A 19518-nucleotide genomic window follows, 5' to 3' on the forward strand; every position below is an offset into this window, starting at 1 on the left:
TCCCATAACCCTACAAATTTCTCCTTTACAAGTATATATTCGATTCCCTTTTGAAAGTTATAACTGAATCTGCTTTCACAGCCTTTTCAGGCAGTGTATTCCAGATCGTAACAACTTGCCTCGGTGTCACACCACAGTGTACAATTGAGAGAACAGAGGCAATTTCATTTCCACAAAACATTATTTTGTATCGCTATACCTCTTGTTGTGACACAATAATTAGAACTGACAAAGCCTTGTTCTGTCACATGAAGCAACATCACTCTCACACTGAAGATTTTCAGACAATGGCAGTCGCCACAGTCCTGGCAGACATTACATCAGCACAGCTGAAAGTACCCTACCCACTACCTGTTACATCACAAACAGTGGAGCTAGGTTGTGTTCATACATGCTCCAGCTATTCTTAAGTGGCTTACAGATGCATCTAAAACTCTCAGTGCGTTACTATTTTGTGACATGCTCGTGCTGGCTCTTGTCCAGGTCAGTTTCTGAGAGAATGATGACCATAAAGTGGCTCCTGCCACTTGACACTACTAAATGTAGTACAAGACTTCAATATGAAGTGAAACTGTCCTCCCTATGGATCGTGATAAATACTCGTAACAATCCTAGCATAGTATTGCCATACACAAGACTAAAAGGTTTATATTTCAATGTGTGTTGGCCTTATTTGGCTTTTTTAATCTATAATATTCAGTGTTTCTTTTATTAGTAGGAGACAGATTTGAAAACAGTCTGCGAGCAGCCGACGGAACACACACGTCAGCTGGTGTTGGTGTTATCATCTTCTTCCCAGCAGCAACAATTTAAATGTTTGCTTTGCACAGAATGTGGACAAATAGCATATCAGTCTATTTTTAATCTTCAAAGGAGCTTACCTCCGGGAGTTGTGGAATCTGGATCAGTCGCTTGAAATATTGTAAGTTGCTTGATCTATAAAATAACTCTTTCAGTCTGCAAAAAAAAAAAGGTACAGTAAAATTGTTTAAGTCCACAAACGCCACTAAAGGTCAAATTAAAGTTGTCTTACCGCACATCCTCCAAACCCTTTATAGTGTTGTCACAAGGCATATTTAGTGTGATGTTACAAATACACAATGGAACAATCACACTTAAGCCAACATATTGTTGTGCTATACTCTTCTTGTGCAACGCTCTTAACTTATCCACTCAAACTACTCTTGGCTCGACCACCACCAGTAACAAAGCTCTAAGCAGCAATACCTCTGCTTAGTATCAGACTGGCGATTGATACTTAAAGGGCTGACGGTGGATAGGCAATGGCAAACAGTTAAAGATCACATGGATGAATTTCAATAATTGTACATCCCTGTCTGGAATAAAAATAAAACGGGAAAGGTGGCTCAACCGTGGCTAACAAGGGAAGGATAGTGTTAAATCCAAGGAAGAGGCATATAAACTGGCCAGAAAAAGCAGCAAACCTGAGGACTGAGAGAATTTTGGAATACAGCAGAGGAGGACAAAGGGTGTAATTAGGAGGGGGAAAATAGAGTACGAGAGGAAGCTTGCTGGCTATAGATATGTGAAGAGAAAAAGATTAGTGAAAACAAACGTAGGCCCCTTGCAGTCAGATTCAGGTGAATTTATAATTGGGAACAAAGAAATGGCGGACCAGTTAAACAAATACTTTGGTTCTGTTTTCACGGGGGGGGGGGGGGGGAGGGGGGAGCGGGTGTCGGGTCTGGTCAGGCGGGGAGCAGGAGCTGGCCGTGGGAGGAGCCCCAGTGAGGCCATTGGGCCAGGGCTAGGGGCTGCATGCTTCGGGCCCCTCCCACACAGTTCGGCGCCTGGAGCTACTGCACTTGCGTGCCGACTGTAGCGCGCATGTGCAGAGGTCCCGGCACTGTTTTCAGCGCCGGGACCTGGCTCCGCCCCCCCCACAGCTCGTGCTGACTGCGCCAAGGGCCAGAGGATTTGTAAGTAGGTGCAGACTACCGAGGATTTTTTTTGGCCCCGTTTTAGGCTCGTAAAATGGGCGCCCAGCTCGGAGGGGCGCCCATTTTTTTTCTTGTGGAAACTTGGGCCCAATAGGAGGGTAACAAAGAGGAGGGCTTTAAGGATGGTCTTAAAAAGGAGAGGTGGAGGTTTGGGGAAGGAATTCCAGGGTCTAGATGGCTGAAGGCACAGTTGCCAATGCGGGCACAAAGCAGGAGGGAAAGATCAAGAGCTTGGAGTGAGATGAATGGAGAGTTTGAGTTGGGTTGTAGGGTTGGAGGAAATAACAGATGTAAGGAGAGCAAGTCTATGAAGAGATGTAAACACAAGGATGTGAATTTTAAATTGGAGGCATTGAGAGACCAGGATCCAATGTAGGTTTGCAAGGAAAGGAGTGATGTGTGAGCGGGATTTGGTGCGGGACAGGATACGGGCAGCTGAGTTTGGATGAGCTGAAGTTTCGGGAGGTGGAGAATGGGAAGTTGGCCAGGTTAGCAATGGAATAGTCGAGTTTGGAGGTAACCAAGTCGAGTATGTGGGTTTTGGCAGTAGATGGGGCGAGTCGGGGCAGAGGCAGGCTCTGTCACATAAGTAGACAGTCTTTGTGAAGGAGAGGATATGGGGTCAGAAGCTCAACTCAAGGTCGACTATACCCAAGTTGTCGAACCATCTGGTGCAGCCCCAGACAGTGACCTAGCTGGGGCATGGAATCGGTAGCAAGGGTACAGAGTTTGTGGCGGATGCCAAAGACAATGACTTTGGTCTTATCAATGTCTAGCTGGAGAAAATTACTGCTCATTTAAGAATGGATGTCAAACAAGAACTTTGACAACATTGAGGCAGTGGAACAGTCAAAAAAGATGGTGGTGAGGTAGCGCTGGATGTTGTCAGCATGCATGTGGAAGCTCACTTCCAGCATCTGCAATGTTTTTCTTCTCTTTCCCCCCCTTTTCCACGGTTTCCTTTACTGTAATGAAATGTACGCTATTGTTTTAGCTGCAGATTTGACCCGACTGCAATTCCAGGCTCAAACAAGAGATAGTAATTCAATTATTTCACTTTCTGCATAGAAAAACAGAAAAAGCAAAGAGTGCAAGCAGGATGTAGGGGAGGGGGCAGAGGTGTGAAGCCCCGGAGGGACACATCGCTTTAACTGAAGATTTTGAAAAGATGTGAAGGATGGGAAGCCAATGGAGGTGGTCAAGGATAAGGGAGATACCTGAATTGAACGTTGTGCAGGATAGATGCGGGAAGTACAGTTCTGGATGAATTGGAACTTATGCAAGGTGGGTCGCAGGAGGTTGGCTTGGAAGGCGTTCGGAAAAGCTAAGTGTAGTAGTAACAAAGGGCATTAAAGACATTAAATGAAGGTTTGAGAGGCACTTGGGTAAGGCAGGAACAGAGTGGAGCAATATTAGAGGGAAATGTAGAGAGTCTTGGTGATGAACTTAATATGGGCTTTGAAACCAAGCTGAAGGTTGAGCAACACACTGAGGTTGGCTTGAGTTTGAGTGCGTATCCAGGAAGTGGGCTCGAATCAGGGGGTAGAGCACAAAGTTTCTGGTGATGACCAAATAGGGAGGCTTTGGTCTTGTTGATATTGAGCTGCAGAAAGTTCTGACTTATTCAAGATTTGAAGGCAGACAGGCTGTTGAACTGCATAGTGAGTCATGAAATCAAGCGTGATGGTGCTTTCCTTAACTTTCTTTATACACGTTTCTTACATTACAACAGTGACTACACTTCAAAAGTATTGTATTGGCTGTAAAGCACTTTGGGACGTCCTGTGGTCATGAAAGGCACTATATAAATGCAAGTCTTTCTTTTACTCTCTCAATTCTGACGGCAAATTGCGAACTGCCTTGGGATATTTCGCAACATCAAAAGCACTGCACAAGTAGTAGTTCTCAAAAAAAATTGCATTACATGAAGAAACTCTTCCTTGAGCAGTGCATTAGGAGATGCGGACTTTCAAAAGCACCAATAGTCAGCAAATTAACACTAAGTGGTTGCTGGGATACACATTATACTGGAAATGGCAATGAAAGACGAACAGTAATATAAGACAGCCTTTATCCCGCTTCCAGAATGTTAATCAGTCTGAAGTAAAGCACTGACAGGAGCAAAGTGCTCGTTTCTACTTACTTTCTGAACTGTTCATGAAATCGGTCTCTGTGGCCTTGTAACGTGTCTGCCGGGAGACCTGTGGAGTAAAATTAATTTTAAAAACGGATACTTCAATAAAGCAGTTTGGCAGAAAGATATAAAAGTCAGCTAATTGGATTAGTTACATAACATATAAAAATGTTTAAAAACAGCTTTAATTGCTTTGAGCGTGTTCCCAATACTTAAGGGGATGTTGTTTTATATAATCCAACACACACCAGATCACTGTGTGGTGCAGCAGGCTTAAATCATTTAACCTTTTCCCAACTTATGATTTTTTTTGCTAGTTCATTAATCAGAATGAATTTAGTGGAGTCTCACATCAAGTAACCAAGTCAGCTGATGGATAAAAACATATTTGCTCTCTAAATATACGATGTCAAGGCTGAATCCTGGATTAATACTCAAGCTCCAACTTTAGTTTGAGTGTAAGTAGAAGATGGACTAAACCCCTCTCGATCGCTCCCACTTGAAAGGGGAGTGAGGCAAGGTAGTCTACCGGCACCCGTTCCATTTAATTTCTGTATCAATGTAGGGTTGCCAACTCTGGTTGGATGATTTCCTGGAGATTTCATCACATAACTTCCCGCCTCCAACTGCCCCGCTTGGTCGAACAGCCTATATTCCAATCTGCGATATTTTTTTATAACTAATAAACAAGAGCGTTCAAGAAAGGCACTATTCTTTTCCTTTGAAGCCCCTCTGATTTTTCTCCTGGATGTTGCTGGCAGCAGTGTCCTGGAGATTAACCTTTAATTCTGGGAGACTCCGGGCCAATCCTGGAGGGTTGGCAACCCTATCCCAATGATGTGACTGACAACAGTCCCCAAGCTTCTGTTCCAGACATTTCTGAAAGAACTGTAGTTGATGGTTTGCTTTTGATAGACGTAGAGAAACTAAAAATTCACAGGACGGAGGCTCTGGCCAGGGGCCCCCTCCAATACCCGGTGCACATTTGGTGATCCTCAAGTCTTGGACCTTGCTGACCTGCAACTCAGCTCTCTAGACTTAACTAAGTGCAGTGCGTCCCAGTGAACAGATACAAAGCTTGTATCCTCAATAGCTTAGTTTGAAAACTGTAAACATAGTTATCAGGCTGACCAAACCCCAATCAAACTCAGCCTCCCAGATCCCGGTCACCCAAACTCACCGTCTGTGCAGATCCCGGTCACCCAAACGCACCGTGCCCACAGAGCCCCATCACCCAGACTCACCGTGCCCACAGACCCCCGCCACCCAGACTCACCGTGCCCACAGACCATCACCCAGACTCACTGTGCCCACAGACCCCTGCCACCCAGACTCACCGTGCCCACAGATCCCAGTCACCCAGACTCACCGTGCCCACAGACCCCCGTCACCCAGACTCACCGTGCCCACAGACCCCCGCCACCCAGACTCACCGTGCCCACAGACCCCCACCACCCAGACTCACCGTGCCCACAGACCCCTGCCACCCAGACTCACCGTGCCCACAGATCCCAGTCACCCAGACTCACCGTGCCCACAGACCCCCGTCACCCAGACTCACCGTGCCCACAGACCATCACCCAGACTCACCGTGCCCACAGACCCCCGCCACCCAGACTCACCGTGCCCACAGACCATCACCCAGACTCACTGTGCCCACAGACCCCTGCCACCCAGACTTACCGTGCCCACAGACCATCACCCAGACTCACTGTGCCCAGAGACCCCTGCCACCCAGACTCAGTGCCCACAGACCCCCGTCACCCAGACTCGCCGTGTCCACAGACCCCCATCACCCAGACTCGCCGTGCCCACAGACCCCCGTCACCCAGACTCACCGTGCCCACAGACCATCACCCAGACTCACTGTGCCCACAGACCCCTGCCACCCAGACTCACCGTGCCCACAGATCCCAGTCACCCAGACTCACCGTGCCCACAGACCATCACCCAGACTCAGTGCCCACAGACCCCCGCCACCCAGACTCACCGTGCCCACAAACCCCCATCACCCAGACTCACTGTGTCCACAGACCATCACCCAGACTCACTGTGCCCACAGACCCCTGCCACCCAGACTCACTGTGCCCACAGACCCCCGCCACTCAGACTTACCGTGCCCACAGACCATCACCCAGACTCACTGTGCCCAGAGACCCCTGCCACCCAGACTCGCCGTGTCCACAGACCCCCGTCACCCAGACTCGCCGTGTCCACAGACCCCCATCACCCAGACTCGCCGTGCCCACAGACCCCCGTCACCCAGACTCACCGTGCCCACAGACCATCACCCAGACTCACTGTGCCCACAGACCCCTGCCACCCAGACTCACCGTGCCCACAGATCCCAGTCACCCAGACTCACCGTGCCCACAGACCATCACCCAGACTCACTGTGCCCACAGACCCCCGCCACCCAGACTCACCGTGCCCACAAACCCCCATCACCCAGACTCACCGTGCCCACAGACCATCACCCAGACTCACCGTGCCCATAGACCATCACCCAGACTCGCCGTGCCCACAGACCCTCGTCACCCAGACTCACCGTGCCCACAGGCCCCCATCACCCAGAATCACCGTGCCCACAGACCTAGACTCAACCTCTTCACCGATCCCAGCTGTCTTGGCTGCTTCCATTGTAAAGTTCTGCATTTACTGGTGTAATAATGTGACTAATTTACTGTAAACCACCTGTTTTTTGAATGAATCACAATGTTTGCAGCTACCTTTCGATTGCAGTCTGTAGCATTGCCGCAACTGTATGCAGTGAGCACAGATTCTGTCACATGGCTTTAATGGCAGTGCACAATCTGTGGCTAGATTTTATGATTTGCTCCCCTGGCCTTCTCTCCTTCCCTCCATGGCAGCCTCAGATAGAGCACAGTGGCACCAAATCACTGAGGTCCACGGCCCAGTCATTTAGACACCCAGTTAGAGGGAAATGTACATCAGTCACGCCTTTATCAACTCTCGACGGAGAGCGAAAAAGCACAGAAAGAACAGAGAAAGAGAAAAAAAGCAAGGAAAAGGAAAGAAGAAAGTCTACATTAATGCCAGTTGGCAGTCTCTGAGGTCCGTGACAGATGCAGCTAGCTGTTTTTAGATTAGGTTGTTTTTCAGATACCTCATAAATGCAGTTTGTGACTGAAAATCTCAGTCCAGTGTTGCCAATTTTGGTCAGTAGCTGCGAGAGGGAATGCTGAAGACAATATTTCAAGTTGGACTCCACAAGGGGGTTTTTTAAAAACTCATTAGTTGGTTCTATTGCTGTATAATTAAAAAATGATTTTTTTTGAAATGATGGTACTATTTCCCTTCAGGTAACTGACATAACCTTTTGGAAGTGAAGACAGGAAAATGTCAATATTTAGCAAGGGCCCCCATATAGAACATTGTGATACAACATATAACCTGTTCAATAGCACACTCCTGTCTGCTGTAGGCCTGCAGCCTACTCACCCACTCTAATTATATGGTGCCGAGCAGCAGTATCTGTACTGCGCTGCCTTGCAAGAAACATCGACAATACTCGGTGGCCTTTGGAGTGAATTATACATTCATGCTTACAGGAATGCAATTTGAAGAGGAGTTTAACTGTGTAGTCGTACAGGTGGCTGCAGTCGAGAATAACCTGGATTAGAGGAGCCAATCGACACTGGCCAGCCACTGTTACAGAGACCGATCTCGACATGTCCAGGGAACTGAAGACTGCAAAATAAAGGGACACAGTGTTTCACTACACGGAACTACAACAACTGCACTGAATAAGACATTAAAAAAAGCACATTCAGCAATCCATCAGTGCAGTACAACACAGAGACATAAACCGGTTAAATAATCTACTCCCTCAGAACCCATAGAAAATGGCCATCTGTAAAATACATTGGTTGTGTCCCCTGAAAGCAATAAATCAGGAAAGCTCTGCTGTATGTATTTTGAGAGTTCAATAAGATATTTGGTTTAATTAAATTATCACAGTGGGTCAACTCAGAAATGCATTGCCCAATTGTCGAGGGGTGTTGGAGCATGGAATGCTTTGTCATAGGAAACGGAGGAGGCAGAGACTATTGCATCTTCTAAAGAAATATTAGATAAATATTTGAGGAAGATACAGGTCAGTGGGGAGAGTGCAGAGCAGTGGGATTACTTTTGTAATGTCATAGCAAAGAGCCAACACAAAGATAATGGGCTAAATTACCTCCTCCATGCTCTAAAGTTTGACCTCTTAGCCTTGCCAATTTTTTTTTGCTTCCCCTTTATATTTTCTATATTTAACTCAATTTTCTTTTCTATGAATAGCCCTAGATTTTTCAGAAGCCTTTCTCAACTCATTTTAATTTCTCTACTCGTCCAGGCAATTCCAGCTTTTGTGACATCACCCTTCCTTCCGTGAATATGTTCACTGGACCTTAATCATCTCCAGTTTCAATAATTCCAGTGTACAGCCAGATCCTGTCTTAACTGGATGGGGAATCAAGCTACATCCAATTTGCGTCCATTATAACATTTAAATGAAGCTCTGCCCCGTTTTTGGATGGGAGCACTTTTGGCCGTCTAGAAGATGACGCCAGTGCAAAAGTGGTAGAGATTTAGCAATATCAATGGCCACATCCATGTAAATAGTGAGAACTCCTGCAAGTTAAATGATCTAATTGTGTATCCTGAACGGCCGGTTACACCTTGTTGAACAGAGCTACTTATCTGGATTTCTGGCCAAAGTTATTTGCCTCTCGCCCCACCACCCACTACACTCCAGTGCCATCCAGCAAGGCAATTGGAAAATATACCCTCTGGAGACAACACCGGAATGGTCAGTCTCATTTTAAATCCTTCAATTGCAGGACAGATTGGCGAAGATACCCAGTCATTGAAATCCCTCTTTAAAAGATTAGACCTACACGCAAGAAGTTTATCATTCTGTTCAAAATCAACAAGAGGCTTTTTCAAAAAATCTAAATTTGGTTAACAAATCCAGTGATGACCAGGTTAGCGAAACATGCCCATCTTTCAATGATGTCGTCTGGTTATTTCAAGTATTTAACCACATCTTTTTTTAGCAATGCACATTGTGGCATCATATTCACAGGCTCAGCCAATCAGAAACAAGCCCGTTTACCTCAGCTCACGCACACTGTTTCACTGTCTTGAGTACGATAGCCGACAGAACTGACAGATTTGGTTCATTCAGAAACATCACTATCTCCAATTGTTCTAATATTTTAAGAGTAACAGTCACAACTTTTTTATTGCTTTCTCCTTTTTTTGAGAAGCACACAATGTTCTTTGATCTAGAAACAAATTGGTTCATTGATTTACATTATTAATGGCCACATCCATGTAAATAACAGGACTTCCTGTAATTTGAATGAGCTAACTGTGTATCCGCTGTGAATGGCTCCTTATCTCTCAGCCAACAGAGCCATTTGTTTGGAAACTTCTGAATTGAGTGAAACTGAACAGATATAAATGTATTTTTCTTTATGATTAGATCATGTGATTCCTGTATAGCTCCACACTTCAGTAATGCATGTTATTTGGATTTTGCATCTAACATTATTAGATTGTAGACTTCATTAATATTCATCTAAAATGTTAATTTCAAAAGAATTAAGTTAAAAAGGAGTTTGCTTCAGTTCAGCTATTTTCCACTGCTTGGTGTTGACAAAATGCTTACTTTTAAATGTAATACATATACTAATACTGAAAGGAGTACGAGAAGCCAAGTCCTACAGAACCTGCTTTGCCAATACCCAAGATTTTGTCTTTCAACACTAAACAAGCTACTACATTTCTTCAGAAGAAATTCTTAAAAAAGATAATGGACCCATTATGAACAGCTCACAATCGGGGTTTGTACCTGACAGAAGGCCAGAGAGTGAACCCCAGTATGCTGTGTGTTGGTGAGATTACAAGGTAACAATTTCAAGAGAGGTTCAGATAACATCCAACTCGGAACTCCTACACGGCAAGCAAGCCCCCGGTGGGCAGAGAAAATGTTTCAGGGACACCCACAAAGCCTCCTTGATAAAGTGCAACATCCCCACCGCCACCTGAGAATCCCTGGCCCAAGGCTGCCCAAAATGGAGGAAGTGCATCCGGGAGGGCGCTGAGCACCTTGAGTCTCGTCGCCAAGAGCATGCAGAAACCAAGTGCAGACAGCGGAAGAAGCATGCGGCAAACCAGGCTCCCCACCCACCCTTTCCTCCAACTACTGTCTGCCCCACCTGTGACAGAGACTGTAATTCCTGGATTGGACTGTACAGCCACCTGAGAACTCACTTTTAGAGTGGAAGCAAGTCTTCCTCGATTTCGAGGGACTGCCTTTGATGATGAGGATAACAACGCGGGAGTGGTCTAAACAGTTACCTGAACAACAGATATGACTATACTTCGAGCACCCTCATGTTTCTTACCCATTAAAACACACAAGCAGATCACCTGTACGTTGCTCATGGTAAGTCGGAGGATACGCGGTTTAATGAGGATAGAAGCATGATACCCTTAACATACAATTTATTATTCTGCAGCTAAGGCACTGCTATGTTTAATACAGCCTGTCCCTTCAAGGCCACGATTCAATTGCACATTTTAAGGTCAATAAAAGAGTGGTTGTTTATCTGTAGATTAGCAAGAAATTACTGCTTTTTTTTTCCTTTTTAAAAAAAAAAGATTGTTTTGCATCTGTAACAAGGGTGATGTCTGAAGTGTTACAGACTCAAAAACTTTCAATAGCTAGCTAGATAGATATATGGTGTAGTTCATGGATTTGCCTTTTTAATCTGCTTCAAAGAATTTTTCTCTTTGCAGGCAGCAGATATCACAGGCATCAAAGGCCAGGATGCTCTATGCAATCGACATCTTCACTGAAGGTCATCAACCAAGGAAGAATAATCTTGCATTTATATAGCACCTTATCATGTCTCTGAAGACATCCCAAAGTCCTTAAAGTCCAACTTTTTTTGTTTGAAGCGCAATCACTTATTACATGAAGTGCAACACTGAGGTCCCACAAACAGAACTTGAGATCAATTCCTGTTAAACTGTGTATTTTTAAGTGGTGTTCGTTGAGGAAGGCCACTCGGTGAACTCCCTGCTCTCGAAATAGTGCCATTGGGCATTTTACATCCACCTGAAACATCAAAACAGCCCTGGGGCCCTGGAGTAGCCTTGGTTTAACGTCCCATCCATAGGATGGCATGTCTGAAAGTAACAGTTCCTCAGTACTGCATGGGTGTGTCAGCCTAGACCATGTGTGCAAGACCTGGAGTGGGTGTGAACTCAAAGATTCAGAGGCGAGAATTCAGCCAAACAGAGAGGTTTATTGAAGGACAGTCTGCAACTGATGATGTTTATACAGCTTTTAAAAGCTAGTGGGAGTGTCGCCCACTCCATCTCCCTGCAGTCAGGTCCATGCCAACATTTTGTGAGGACCTCGGCGTATTAGTACCAACTTGGCTGATGGAATGCTGTGCAATGTGGGGAGACTCAAGGGCACAGATAAAATCATTTGAAAAATGCTAAGAAAAAAGACCACACTATACTCAGTTCAGTTAAAAAACAAACACAGATGGCTACTAAATGCCAACTTACCTGCCTGGAAAAGGTTGAGTTCGCACTCCAGATAATCGAACATTTCCACTGTCAACTGAAAACTGACAAGAGAACAGAAAAGGCACCCATCAAGTCAAAGGTTTTATCAGCCGCACACATACATTCCCTCAGCCCACTCACTACTCCCATCACATCTACGTAAAGTGGGCCTTACAAATCATCTGGGAGGAAAGCAGTGCTGGCTCCCAATCTCGGGCCATGCCCGCAGACCTCCCAGAGGCATTAGAGCACTGCGGTTAGGAGGTCGGCCTGCAACAGGAGGGTCGTTTGCGCGGAACAGGGTGATCCACCATCTTCCCAGATAGATCAGGAGACCTGTAAGATACAGCAGAGGCTGACAAAAGGACTCACTGAGCTGCTGCATGGAAGTGTTTGCAGGAATCCTGAAGTGGATTAATTGTCTGGTGACTCCACGGCCTTGTGAGCAGCAAACCCAATCTCTCCGCTTCCTTTCTATCACCCATGTAAATCTAAATCGTGGAATCATTAACTTGGTAAAGGACTAGTTGAGAGATGGTGTTAAGACAATGTATAGAAGACAATAACTGGCAGTCAGAGGGGGGGGGGGAAACATGTCAACCTCAGCCCTGGAATATTGTTTCCTACAATGGAACAACGCTTTTTAAGCACTTAAGATGCAAAACAGTGAAATGGAAAAAAGCTGGAACAGGGCACAGGAAGTCCAATGCATCACAGAAAGTCCAATACATCACAGAAATGGAGAACAATACTAAAAGGAAGACGGGAGGAGCAATTAGCCAACCCAGCTCGGCACAGGTTTCATCATTTTGGTCAAGCTCTACGACAGCACTATTTGAAATTGGAAGCTAACTACAGGACAAAAAGGCATGGGAGCAAACTGATAAAAGGCAAGTTTAGAATCAATGTCAGAAAGCTCTTCTTCGCACGAATAGTTATTGCCTGGTATGCTTTTCTGCGTTGAGTGAATTAGGCAAAAAAAACTGCCCCTCACTGGAGACCTGTCTGTTGAGAAGCACAGTCTATAACTTATTATGCTAGCATTATGTCAAGAATTTTATAAATGATAATTTATCACACTGTCATTCTTGTGACTTCATACCGACTCAAGGATCTTTCAAGACAACTTTGGCCAGAATTACATCTCTGAGCCCTTTACCAGATACTGTACAATACACTGACTGTCATTTTATTTAAACAGGTGTTGGCTCTTTTATAACCAGAAGCCAACTAAATTCCATTAATACATACTTTGGAGGCATCATTATTTTCGCACCAGTCCTGTGAGAAAGCCAAGAAAGAAGCCGATTTGTACGTGAGTGGCTCACTCCATGGATACAGTGAGTTGCTCAGTCCCTTGCAGTGTGGTAACCACACAGACCACCGCAGTGTCACTGCACAAGAATTTATCGAGTCCACAGAACACTCATCATCAGTTCTTCAGGGCAGAGAATGAGTCATGGAGTGGCCGTGGCTCCCTTCAATTCTGTTCTTGGATTGGCTGATACAAGGGGCAGCTTCAATCCCAATTTTTGTTCCTCCTCTCCTGAAGGTGCTGTGTTATGTTATGGATTCACAGTTACAGGCCTTCCTGTGCATTGCCTAAGAGGCCATCCTGGACAGAGGGTGTTAGCAGCCTGTTGGGACAAAACAGCTGAGCCTGAGCATGTCCTTGCCTGACATTCACCAATGTGCATTTCCTGCAAATGACACTGGATCAGGAGCTGACATATCCCCCCTCCCTAGTGCAAGGACGGTATCAATTGTAGCTCCCTCACTGCCACCCCTGGCCAACATGAGCTAAGTTAACACAGACCAGGGATTGAACACTGGATAAACGGCTCAGTTACATTAGCAGGGTAATTGCCAACAAAGTCATTGGGGAGCCATTCCAGGTTCATTCCCTCTCTTTGTCTGGACGGAGCACTCTGCTGATAAACAGTATTCCATGTAACAGCCTACCCAAGAACTGACAAAACTCAGCCAAAGAGGACAAGCAGAATGGAATTGAAACTCACAACTTAGTAGTAGGAATTCCATGAGAGCATAGTCTATTTAAGTGAATAGTTCATTCACTAGCAAAATTTAGACGGGAGTCCCTCTGTTTCATAGCTGATCGAACGACACTGATACAACTGTCATAATTTAATGCCTAGTGCAGGTCAATAAACCAGTTAGAGTAAAACATAAAGCTGGAACTCAACCACAGAAATACACAGAAGTTACAACATAGAAACAGGCCATTCGGCCCAACTAGTCTGTGTTGCCATTTAACCTTCACCCGACCAAACAGTTCGAAGCATAATTACCCACCCTGTGCTCATATCCCTCAACTCCTTTTCTTTCATCATCAACTATCCAATCTAATCTTGAAGGCTGACCGTTTCTGCCTCAACGACAAACCCTGAAACTGAATTACACTGCCTCACAACTCTCTGTTATTCGAACGAAAAAAGACCCAATTTGTTCAGTCTTTTTTCGTGTTTGTATTTCCTCACACCAGGCAGCATCCTAGTGAATTGTATTGTACCCTCTCTAAAGCCTCAATAACCTTCCCGTGGTGTGGAGCTCAATACTGCGCACTCCAACATGTTTATCACTTGGTTTTTATATTCCATACCTCGAGATAAAATCTAGACTTCTATTATCTTTTTTTCCACAGCCTCAACAGGAATTTCTGCCTTTAATGTTCTGTGAACTAGTACCACATCCTCCCACCCCAAATTCTCTCTGGTCTTCCACAGCACTGAGCCAACTTCCAATCAGAGTATTATTACTGCTGCTATTTCTTTTTACCAGAATGCATCACCTCACATTTAGTGACACTGATTTCCTTCTGCCACTTTTTAGCCCATTCTTCCATCTCATCAATATCACTTTGTAGCTTTCTTTGGTCTTGTAAAGAATTAACTATACCTCCTATTTTTGGTAACATTCATCAATTCCGACACCACAACCTCTAGGCCTATATCCAAATCACTGATCTGCAGTGAACACTGCCCTCAACTCCTATTCTCGGTTTTCTCCCTTCCAACAATTTAAATCCAATTTGCTATCCTCCCTCTAATTCCAAACCCCTTATTCTTCTCCAATAATTTTCCATGTGGTTACTTGTCAAAGGCATTCCTGAAGTCCATATACTTTTCTGCTGCTTCTTACAGTCCCTCGTTTCGAGGATGACTTGCTTCCACCAAAGAGATGAGTTCACAGATGTTTCAATGAAGGATTTAATTTTCCAGGTCCCAAACTAGATGTTGATGGGTGGAAGGTGTGGATTTTTTTTAAACGTGTGGTGGCCGTTGTACACCAGCCACCACACGAGCAGGACAGAGCTAGGTCTTGGTCCAGTGGCAAGGATTAACCAAGACAACTGGAGACCAGATCTGCTGTATGGACCAAGTGCGCGCACATATCAGTGTGGGCTGGCCCGTGCTGCCCCTTGTCCCTCGCCTCTTCTGGGCCCCGAACACACGCCTTCTCCTGGGCCCCAATCATGTCGCTCTACGATCTCGTCGCTCCTTCGCCCCGACCTCGCAGCTCCTGCTGTACCTGCCCACACTCCAATCAGCGACCTGGATTATGGCGACATCCAATCCAGTTGCCCTGTTAGTAGCCGTCGCCCCCCCCAGACCGGCTCGCGCTGTACCTTGCAGTGGCATGCTGTGGGCCTGGCCGCCGCACCTCCGCTCCTTTTATGGCCATATACACTACGTCCATTCCATTCCCCTCATCTACCATGTCTGTTACCTTCTCAAAGAATTCCATGAGGTTAGTCAAGCATGGTCAAGCCTTTCGAAATCCATGCCGGCTTCTTCTACAAATGTTTCTTTTCTCTTTTCATTTTATACTGAAGCAATATAACTCATTTACTTTCTCAGCCAAAAATGTTTCACAACCATGCCTTAGTATTCAACAAGCTTTATTTACATAAATTGCAGATTATGAATTGCTGTAGCCACTGAATCACATCATTTCAGAGCAGCCATAGATCAGTGTTAATTGGAAGACACAAGGGTGTCTATCCAAGTTGTTGATTTATATCAATTCTCATGGGTTCCAGAGGACACCAACCAGAGCAAACACTCCTTTCTGAGGGTTGAAAGATGCTGTGGTTTTTCTCATCTTCCAAAGACAAAAAAAGAGTCACAGTGCAGGTTAACCTTGGGGCAAATAAAGTGTGCGTTAAAAAGTTCCTCTTTATAGTTCCAAACTTCCTGGCAAGTAGTAGAAAGGCTTCCTTCAACCCATGTCCAGTACCAAGCCGTGATGCGGATTTGTAATTGAAAAAGGGGCTCCAGTAGACACTGAAGTACCACTCAACATCTTGGAAGCTCTGTTTCTTTGCCAAATCCCTCACGAGAGCCTGCATTAAATGGATGCCGACAGATCTGCAATACAACACTGAACTTGGCCATCCAAAACATCAAGGTGGCTGTCACAGCAAAAGTTGCCCTGAATAGGTCCATGTACCATGTTGAAGGCAAGTGTTTTATGAATAGGTGATGAGAAAACGAAGGTTTGGCACGACAGCTGCTGCAAGGTGTTAACTGGAGGGAAGGCGTGAGAATATGCACTCACACCGAGGGTTCAGTTCCTTGAATGGGTTGCAGAGAGGCACGCAGCTGCCAGTGAAGCTCCATATGTCTAATTAATCCCCATCTAACGAGGAATGGTGTTTGTCCATGCTGTGCTACAGAGGGTGGTGGATGTGACAGGCATGGGCTGCATCTTGCACCATTAATAAATAAGTCTTTTCACTTCAACTGTAGCTAGACCAAGGCACTGCGAATGTAAAACTGGAGCCTAAGCTGCTTTCCTTTACTCTCTGCCTTAAAACCAGCTGTCGGAGCAAACATACAATTGTGTCAAGGCACAAGTTTAATTGTGAAAAAAAAACTCTCCCTTGGCTGTGAAACTTGGGGTGCAGACAACACCACCACCAATTTGCACTTTTGCAGCATTTTTCATTTAATAAAACATGCCAACTCAAAAATAATTGCACACCTAGGAGAGTGAGAGAGAAGGGTTAGGGATGGTAATTGAACGCAAGACAAAAAAAAAGATAGGTTTTTAGGAGGCTTTTTAGGAGTGTTAGCAAGTCAGAGAGCATTCCAGAGTGCGAGGCAGAAGACAGTGAAAGCTCTGCAGCTGAAAGTGCAGCCCAGAGAGGGAGGAATGGAAATGAAACCAGAGTCGAAACATACAGCCGGAACATAGGGCTGAATGGGAGGGCCGAGGCAGGGAGGGCCGAGGCAGGGAGGGCCGAGGCAGGGAGGGCCGAGGTTATGGAGGGATTGTAGAGGAGGACAATCATTTTTTGAAACTGATGATCAAACACACCAGTTTATTTTACATGAAATATATGAATGCACAGAATGCTGTTTTCATGGTGAGATTCAATTAATTTTGTGCTCCTCCTCTCACCATAAATTAACACAAACTTGCCACTATAAAATAAACTCACTCGCAAGTTAGCTGTCCTTGAGTTAACTTCCTCTGTTACAGGCTGGGCACGTTCAGTCCTCAGCTTGGAGTTTCTCAATCTCTCTGATTAAAATATCTGTGCTTTCCAGGGCCCTCCAGAGAGAAAGAAAGAAAACAAAGACTGTCCTCCATCACTCCTGGGTATCCAGGTTTGGTCTTTGAAGAGCCACAGTTACCGACTTGAATGAAAAGCTGCTCCCTTGGTGTGAAAGCTTGTGGCACCTGTATGAATATCCAGCTAAGCCGGCCTACCAGATGTATTGACTTCTATCAGGATGGCAGCTAATACCTAGGACCAAGAGTTAGCAAACTACTCTGTGTCAAAGCTAATATATGCCAAATGGCTGGCAATCCACCCAGGAACTGTCCTATGATCATCAACATGGCTGGCATATCTCTGAGAGTTAACAATTTGTAAGCTGATCTAGCCTTAGATCAATATAACATGAAATAAATTTTAATCCCTGCCCGACCATGTAGGTTAAAGTCCCAAAATGTTAAGTGTCCCTACATGGAGAAACTGTGTACTCCATATTGGTTATACATAATCTCAACCAATGTGGATTTCTCATCAGATTGATTTAGAGACCCTTAAGCGTGGCAACATTCAGCTGGTCAAAAAAATGTGTTAGTTTAAGTTGGTCAGCCAATTCACTTAAAAGAATTTTTAAAACTTCATAAGGAGTCATGAGAAAAAAATCTGTGCCCTGAGATTTCATTCACTTTAGCAGATTATTCACTTATCAGATAGTCACTGGTTTTCATTTAGATGGAAAATAAGATCAACGGAACGCAATCCCCAAAATATTGAATGCATCTCGAAATTCTGTATAATTTAAATGGAATTTGATTTAGTCACCATAGATCAGCAGCTCTGATTATAGGAAATCATAGGCACGTAAATATCTTCAAGCTTTTCTGTTTTCACTGAAAAATAGATGAAATCCTGGAATGTGAGCCCCAGAACATCAAGTACACATCATGATAAAACCTTCAGGACTTCACAATGAGGGAAAACACCTCATAGAAGGGATCAGTGGAAGTGACTGAGGTAGCACTAGATTTTGAACTTATTTCACAGCAAATCTCTCAAAGAACAAAGGAGACATACAATAAACTGTGTCTGCCTGTTTCATCAGCCCTTTTTTTTTAATTAAATTTAATTGTACTACTTACAAATTATTTACATCATTTTCTCCCGTCTCCTCTAGTTGTCTGTCTGTCATCTGGAGATTTCCTGGGAATCTGGGATTCTACATGGGGAAAAGAGAGGAAAATCACATTAAGAAACCACCAAAAAAAAATTCATGATTCAGAAATGGCATAGGAAAATAAAACATTCTTAAATGAGAATTGCTGGCTAGGTGGTTTATTTGCAATGCAGCACTTTCTGCCTGCAAGCCAGGAAGTTCTGACTGCAAAAACTTGCTCAATCCACACTATCTAAAAGCTGTAGACAAATGGTCCACTATAACGCATTTTTAGAATAAGCTTATGTAACTTGCGTTAATCAAAGACATTGGAGTTGAAACGGGTGTAGTGGATCTGGTACCTGCTGCTTGCTGCTAATAGTAACAGCAGGGACCAGACTTGGTAGTTACCCTGATGCTTCACCACACATTTTTCCGAAAGGACAGGACAGCAACATTTCCTTTAATCATTGGGAGCTCTGGAGGATATCACTATCTAAATCAAATCACTGCGTAGAACAGTTTTTTTTAAAATTAGAATTTGAAACAGTCTTCTGGTCAACATTCAATCAGATTTTTAAGTAGTCAGCAGTGGAAAGTTATAGAAAAATGGAGTGTTTATAACAAACCAAAGCCTTTCAGCCCAGCAAGCCTATCCCCTTTTAATATACCAACACCACCAACCCACCTTCTCAGCACAACTACAATCCCTTCTGGTGAACCCATTTATTGCATTACCTTCAATGACATGCCCTGCTGATATATTCTATTATCCCCACCTCACTGCTGACCAAGAACAGGGAAACACTCATCAATGACTCCGAGGCAGTCAGGGCCCACTGGAAGGAGCACTTCGAGGATCTCCTCAATCGAGACTCTGCTTTTGACTCAAGTGTTCTCGACTCCATTCCGCAGCATGCTACCCGCCACCACCTCAGTAAAACCCTAACACTGCACGAGGTAGAAAAAGCCATACGACAGTTTAAGAACAACAAGGCTTTGGGAGAGAATGGAATCCCTGCTGAGGCACTGAAGTATGGCGGAGAGGCACTATTGGCGCGATACACAACCTCATCTCTCTCATCTGGAGGGAGGAGAGCATGCCGGGAGATCTCAGGGATGCAGTGATCGTGACCATCTTTAAAAATGGGGACAA

General features: G+C 44.8%; 1 protein-coding gene across 1 annotated transcript in view; it reads right to left on the bottom strand.

Moving 5' to 3' along the window:
* Positions 1 to 19518, bottom strand: part of hip1 (huntingtin interacting protein 1) — a 308542-nt gene that overhangs the window by 109591 nt on the left and 179433 nt on the right. Inside the window, exons 6-10 of the mRNA XM_070857288.1 lie at positions 18349 to 18425; positions 11689 to 11750; positions 7666 to 7806; positions 4105 to 4162; positions 882 to 957 (exon numbers count right to left, since the gene is read on the bottom strand). Coding sequence (XP_070713389.1) covers positions 882 to 957; positions 4105 to 4162; positions 7666 to 7806; positions 11689 to 11750; positions 18349 to 18425 — 414 coding nt within the window. The remainder of the gene's footprint in view (positions 1 to 881; positions 958 to 4104; positions 4163 to 7665; positions 7807 to 11688; positions 11751 to 18348; positions 18426 to 19518) is intronic.

The sequence above is a fragment of the Pristiophorus japonicus genome, chromosome 16, assembly GCF_044704955.1.
Source record: "Pristiophorus japonicus isolate sPriJap1 chromosome 16, sPriJap1.hap1, whole genome shotgun sequence".
Lineage (NCBI taxonomy): Eukaryota > Metazoa > Chordata > Chondrichthyes > Pristiophoridae > Pristiophorus > Pristiophorus japonicus.